This window comes from Triplophysa rosa, linkage group LG16 (assembly GCF_024868665.1).
Source record: "Triplophysa rosa linkage group LG16, Trosa_1v2, whole genome shotgun sequence".
Classification (NCBI taxonomy): Eukaryota; Metazoa; Chordata; class Actinopteri; order Cypriniformes; family Nemacheilidae; genus Triplophysa; species Triplophysa rosa.
In genome coordinates, this window is record NC_079905.1 from 20,804,598 (window position 1) to 20,812,034 (window position 7,437).

The 7,437-nt window shown below is 41.5% G+C and overlaps 1 protein-coding gene across 1 annotated transcript in view; it reads left to right on the top strand.

The window, feature by feature from the left end:
* lrp12 (low density lipoprotein receptor-related protein 12) overlaps positions 1 to 6,969 on the top strand; it is a 15,338-nt gene extending 8,369 nt beyond the window's left edge. The window contains exons 4-7 of the mRNA XM_057355227.1: positions 1,475 to 1,677; positions 2,959 to 4,060; positions 4,403 to 4,535; positions 4,964 to 6,969. Coding sequence (XP_057211210.1) covers positions 1,475 to 1,677; positions 2,959 to 4,060; positions 4,403 to 4,535; positions 4,964 to 5,890 — 2,365 coding nt within the window. The 3' untranslated portion in view covers positions 5,891 to 6,969. The remainder of the gene's footprint in view (positions 1 to 1,474; positions 1,678 to 2,958; positions 4,061 to 4,402; positions 4,536 to 4,963) is intronic.
* Positions 6,970 to 7,437: the final 468 nt, after the last annotated feature.

Genomic DNA, 7,437 nt, shown 5'->3' on the forward strand with positions numbered 1-7,437 from the left:
TGGATGAATCAAGGGAATATGCCCGTTTTAACTTGTGACCTCTGTGTTATTTATCTCTTATGGAATGTAGTTTACGAGTACCGTTTAGTAACCACGTCTTTTTAGAAGGAATGGTTTCCATTTGATGGCCCCTGTAGTGAAAGAACGATGCTCATTACTACCGTGTTAACTTGTGACTTAAGTTCACTATGTCTCAATTCATTTACATTAATTTACATCACGTTACATTAAATCTTTATGCTTTTTCTAACCGAAAGGCTGCTTATAACTATCACTTTGACAAAGCGTTAGCTTGCGACTTCGGTTTACAAGCTCATCTGTGTAGTTAAACCTTATTACATTTTGTGCTTTATGATTTTCACCTGTTGAACTGTAACACCACCATAGCACCTTCTGACTCGCACAGACTTTGAATGTGCTGCAAAGAGGCTAACAACCGAGGGAGAACTTTGTCATTTATCTCGCCGTCATTCTGTAATAAATCATCAATAATTGCATCTAATCTGAATGACACACAGTCATTTGATGCATGGTTATCGACTTTGTTGGCTAAATGCTGTAACTCTCTAGCTAATTGTGCGCCCGCCATAGTTACTTAACGTTATACACGAAGCAAACGATCAGTGAGTGATGTGACGTTAGTCCAAAACAAGTCAAGAGTAATCAATCAAACGCTTCAATCTACGCTGAACCAACAGTAGGCAAGACCAACCCTTCTAATTATCATACAAGACACAGAAAAGTAAGAATAAATTCAAGAATAAATAAATAAAAGTGGAAATAAATACATGCGATAATAAATAAATGTATAAATAAATAAATGTAAAAATAAAAGGAAATGATAAATAAAATAATCTAAAAATAATAAAAAATAATAATTAAAAATAATAAAAAAATGGAAACAAAAAATAATAAATCAGTTTAAAAAATGAAAAGAAAAGTTAAAGCTAAGATCAATAATAGCTAAAACAAATTATTTTGTTTTATCAAACCATTCATTCCTTTATGTATTTTCATATTATTACATTTATTCGTTTATATATTTATTTATTTATACATTTATTTATTTATAATTTTTGCAGGTTTAGTCCACCATACCATTGCAGTGGATGGCGTAAACGGACCAACAACTCGTTTGCCATCCACCATCAAACTAGTTTTTGGGATGTGGGAGGTGTTTTTCACTGTTGGTCGCATCTGCTCCTCGACCAAGGTCTTGTTGTTAGTGCACTTTGTCTGCTTTGTGTTGTGTAGTGTGTGCACTGCTACAACAAGAATATGAAGGATGACAAGAAACCTTGTTGTGTCGCAATTCCAGTAGTCTCACAGTCCCGTAGTGTCAGCCTGGCTTTACAGTGCTTACTTTTTACAGGTCTTTAGTTTGATAAACCTACTTGAAATGATGACGTTTCGTACTCACAGGAATGCTGGTTTATATGTGTAACCCAACCTTAAAAATCTTTCGGTCTGTTAGTTTTCAGGACTTTGAGATTCAGAGCTCGCACCGATGTGGTCTGGATTGGATCTCCATTGGAACCTACAAGAACCTGGATGGGTACCGGGCATGTGGCTCATCCATTCCAGCCCCATACATCTCCTCTCAGGATCACGTGTGGATCAAGTTCCACTCTGATGACAGCATGACTGGAAAGGGCTTCAGGCTTTCTTACATAACAGGTAGACCGCTATTTATATCCCTTTGTAGACAAACGGTCGCATCACTGAGGATGCTGTCTCATGTAGGGCTGTCAAGATTATTAAATAATCGTCTCATTGCGATTGTTTGACCTCATCGCGATGGTTTCAGATCATCGCAATTATTGCACATCTCTATAGAAGACACTAGGGGGAGCTATAGTGCATCTGCATATTGCATATTTTATTGTATATATTGTAACTAAAGCATGGTAATACTTGTAAAATCTACCACCACAATACAATCACTTAAAAAAAAACTAAAGCATATACCATAAAAATAACCTGCAGTACAATTTAATATTTTTTCAGTGTGAAAACCAGTCTACCAAAATCTCATTAACATAGAAGTAAACTTTTATTGAAACTTTTATTGCAAGTGAGAAAAAAAAACAGACTAGAAGCTTTTATATGACTAATAGCTTTTTAATGGTGGCTTCAATTCACTCCTGATCAATTTACTTAATTTATAAGTATTTGGCGGTTGTATAATTGACAGATAAAAGCCTAAACCTTAAGTATGATGACCCAATTTTTTCCTATGTATTTCCAAGAAAAAGAACATACTGTAGTCTTTATGTTCAGAACAATATGGTCGTTTCAAAGCTGAATAAAAATGTATGAGAATTAAAAGTCAAAGCTCTAAAACAAGACAATTAATTGTCATAATCGCAATGATTTATTAGACAATTAATCGTCAGCCAAATTTTATAATTGTGACAGCCCTAATCTCATGCTGTGTGGTGCTGGCATATGACACTCATACAGTCACTCTCTTAAAGGTCCAGTGTGTAACTTTTGGGATGATCTATTGATAGAATTGCAATATAATATACATAGCTTTGCCTTCAGAGGTATATAAAGATCTTACACAATGAAGCGTTATGGTTTTATTACCTTAGAATGAATTAATTCTATCTACATACACCGCGGGTCTCCTTGTATGTAATTCGCCGTGTTCTGTCAGCCGTCGTAGGGTTTCGAAAGGGAGGGGGAGGGGTGGAGTGAGCGGTTGGTTGCAATTCGCAACCTTGCCGCTAGATTTCACTGACTGGACCTTTAACACCCTGGGCCAGTAAGCAGTCATGTAGCAACTACACAAAAGTCTCTAGCAACCCCCTGGCAACATGCAAAAACCATTCAGAAATGTATTAATTCAATTGATATTGCTTTATATCTTACTTTATTACTTGTTTTTAAAATGATACTTTATGTATTATTTTCATCCTCTGTTTATATGTATGTAATATTTGTATTTTGTAGGGGAATCGGAGGAGGCCAGCTGCAAGCCAGACCAATTCCACTGTGCTAACGGCAAATGTATCCCAGAATCATGGAAGTGCAACACTATGGACGAATGTGGCGATAATTCGGACGAGGAGCTGTGCGTGCAGCCCAACCCCTCTGCGTTCTTCTCCTTCCAACCATGTGCCTTCAATCAGTTTCCCTGCCTCTCGCGCTACACCCGTGTTTACACCTGCCTGCCGGAGTCGCTCAAATGCGATGGCAGCATCGACTGTCAGGACCTGGGCGATGAGATCGACTGCGACGTGCCCACCTGCGGTGAGTGGCTGCGTAACTTCTACGGCACTTTCAGCTCGCCCAACTATCCCGACTTCTACCCGCCCGGCAGTAACTGCACCTGGCTGATCGACACCGGCGACCACCGGAAGGTTATCCTGCGTTTTATGGACTTTAAGCTTGATGGCACGGGCTATGGCGACTACGTTAAAGTCTATGATGGGCTGGAGGAGAACCCCAGGCATCTGTTGCGGGTTTTGACTGCCTTTGACTCTCGAGCGCCCGTAGCGGTGGTGTCATCCTCGGGACAGCTCCGGATCCATTTTTATGCAGACAAAATCAATGCTGCCCGTGGCTTTAACGTTACTTACCAAGTCGATGGCTTCTGTCTGCCGTGGGAGATTCCTTGTGGTGGGAACTGGGGTTGTTACACCGAGCAGCAACGGTGTGACGGCTACTGGCACTGCCCCAACGGACGGGATGAGCTCAACTGCAGCAACTGCCAGGAGGATGAGTTCCCGTGCTCTCGAAATGGCGCATGCTACCCACGCTCTGACCGCTGCAACTATCAGAACCGTTGCCCAAACGGCTCGGATGAGAAAAACTGCTTTTTCTGCCAGCCCGGAAACTTTCACTGCAAGAATAACCGCTGCGTGTTTGAAAGCTGGGTGTGCGATGCCCAAGATGATTGTGGGGATGGAAGCGACGAGGAGAGCTGCCCGGTGATCGTTCCCACGCGCGTCATCACTGCCGCTGTCATTGGGAGTTTGATCTGTGGCCTGCTGCTTGTCATTGCTTTGGGCTGCACATGCAAACTCTACTCACTTAGGATGTTTGAGCGAAGGTAAGCAAGCTGTTTAAGTTACACTTATTAATCAATTTATTATATAAATTGATTAATAACAATTAAAGTTATACCTGTTTTACAGGTATAACTTTAATTGTTTTGCTTATAGTCAATATGTCTCATGTACAGCTGCTTTGTAACAATGAAAATTGTAAAAAAGCGCTATATAAATAAAGTTGAGTTGAGTATATTACTTTGTTAGAACTGTGTTAGCCGCATTATGGTAAAAAAACTGCTATTATTTTGCAGTTTGATATTCATCATATGTTTTAGGAGTTGGGTCTTTGTTTCTTTAACTATTCTAATGACAGCCAATAAAATATGGGTTTGCACTTGCAGGTCGTTTGAGACGCAGCTCTCCAGGGTGGAGGCGGAGTTACTGAGAAGAGAAGCTCCTCCTTCATATGGTCAGCTGATCGCTCAAGGCCTGATCCCCCCAGTAGAGGATTTTCCTGTTTGCTCTGGAAATCAGGTATTAAATATTAAAATAGGTAAAAAAAATAACGGTTTGTGAATTAGTTTCAAAGGTTTTAAATATTTGCTGATATTTAAAGTCCAGATCAACATTGCAGTGACTGACTGAAAATGACCTGCAATGTCATTTTATAGAGCCTGTAAGACCAGATTGTGTCAAAATTACAAATGTTAAAAAGTCTTTACCCCATCATAAGACTGATAAATTAACATTCGGTGGCAAAAAAAAAACAAGGCGCGTTTTGGTGCTGCTACATGATTAGTCAAAAGTAGAACTTTGACTTCAAGAATAAATTTCATTGTTTGGTTTTTTAGTTTGCCAAATTTAGCTGTAGTAGTATCAAACTTGGTATCAAGAGTTGCTGCTGTTGATAACAGATTTTGTAAAAACCATAGTCACTAACGCTCTATTTCTTTTACATTTAGGCATCTGTTTTAGAAAATCTGAGACTGGCAGTTCGATCTCAACTGGGATTCACCTCAATCCGACTCCCCACCACGGGACGTCACGGAAACATCTGGAGACGCTTGTTCAATTTCACACGTTCGCGGCGGTCTGGTGCTCTCGCCCTGGTTTCTGCAGACACCGAAGAAGGAGACGTAGGCAGCGGTTCAGCGCGTGAGCCAGAGAGGCTTGGCTCTCACCGTGGGCTCCTGCCCCTGGACTCTGACGACACAGACACAGAGAGCGAGCACCATTCCCGCAGGGACGTGGCCGGGGCTGTTGGAGGCCTGATGTCTCCCCTGCCGCTGAAAACTCCCCCTACGTCCGCAGTGGAGGCCATCGTCTCGGTCTCTGCCAGCTCGGCTCCGCTGGTCAGCCATGAGAGCAGCATTTCTGAGAGTATTTCAGAAAGTTCTGCAGTGACCGGACCTTCATGCCCCGCCTCCTTGGTCTCTTCTGGAAGGAGCTCGTTCAGCTCAGCTTTAAGCAGAGTCACTCGTAGTCTGCGCTGGATCCGTTTCTCCCTCAGTCGCTCTGGAGATGGAGGATCAAACGGCGTAGGACAGAATCACAGCCCGCTGCGCCAGCTGGAGCAGGGAAGCGCAGGCTCTGCCGGTGCCACCGTCAGGGGCGAGGAGGAAGATGATGTGGAACTTCTCATTCCAGTCTCAGACAACGGATCACTGGACAGTGATGAGTGTTCCAGGCCCCTGCTGGAACCAGGTCTGGAGCATGCCTTCGGACCTCACCTGGCCCCAGCTGCCGTCTCTCTCAGAGGCCGGGTGGTGGGCAGAGACGGGCCCTGCGAACACTGTGGAATTGTCCACACAGCACGGATCCCTGATGGCTGCCTGGAGGCGACAGCAAAAACGGAAAGCAGTGACGATGAGTCACTGCTGCTTTGTTAAGACTCGGTACATGACCCATATGACTCTAAAGCGCCCCTGCTCACAGCTTGCCGCTTCTTTTATCACCTGCTAGTGGAGCAGAGGACCGATGTCCTCTTAGAAAACGAAGAGCTGCAGAATTCAGATACTTTTTAAGATCGGTCTGCAAGAATGAGACTGAAGAGTACGAGAGCTCCCCACACTCCCTTCCACTGTGCAATATTAGTATTTGTTAAGATGTTTACCAGGTCAAAGTCTATTTTTCTGACGATCAAATAAAAAATCATGTCAAATTAAAATCACATATAGAGAGAGAGAAACACTCTGCAGTTCTTTATCCGGGAGAGCAGCACAAATAAATGCACCTATCCTGAGTAGTGTGGAGCAACGAAGGAATGAACGCATACAAGCTCGACAGAAGATTTGTTATCTAACCTTTAAGTTATTTGTACTTTGATGTCAAGTATTTTTTTGTTTCATTTAAAGAATGGTTCAGGCAAAAATGTAAAATGTGTCAGTTGCTACCCTTACTCAAATTTCACGAAAGAAAGTGCTACGGGTTTAAAGTCATGGTACACGACGGTGTTAGGGGTATAAATAATGGCAGAATTTTCATTCTTGCCTGAACCTTTCCTTAAACTGAAAGAAAAAGTGGGAACTCAAATAAGATTATAAAAATGTTGCATTGCTACAGCGGTACGAGGCATGTTACATGCAATTAAGAGCAAAGGACGTATATTTATAAGAGTGTAATCGGAGAGGGAGCTATTATTTTTTAATGGAAATTGCATTGTTTAACAGCCATTTTTGTTTGTTGTATTTATTTTGTTACCTTTAACATTTTGGTAACCCTAACGTTTTGGTACTGAGAATTCTTGTGCGAGTGTGTATATTTATTATTGGTTTTCATTTCAATAGCGTTTACTTGAAAAGCATGTCCAGCGGTCTTGTGCTTAGTTTGTCCCATTTCATAATGCGATGTTAATAATATATAAATATAAACACATACACACACACACACACACATGCACATACACGCACACAAATATATATATATAAAAAGACAACTGTTTACTGCACTATGAGAATAAAGTGTTCATCCCACGTGTTTGTGTCTGATATTTTTCTCTTTTTTTTGAGTCTCGCGTGTGCCATTTGGATACAAGTGACAGTCTTGAAAACTTTGTAGCCAGCACATTTATAAACTACAGTGCTGTGTGTGCAGGTTAACCACAAGAGGGGGTTGTATGCATGAGTCATGAGTAGATGAGATAGGAGCAGTTACAGCTTTAAGTAGCGAATACATAGCTGTGTGTGTATTAAGTAACTAGAATCTCGACTGCAGGGAAAAGTCTAAACATTAAAACTGAGTTGAGAAAACAACAACGTTTCTCGTCATATAGAGCTCCGGAGGTCATGTGACCCATTCTCTACACACCATACTGGCAGGTAAGGACAGCCGGGAGCGAATTTGAAATGAATGGCGCCAGCACTGCCCACTTTAATTCAAAAGACATAGACATGTACATAGCAAAATTTAATAGATTAAACATAACAGGTCCCTATAA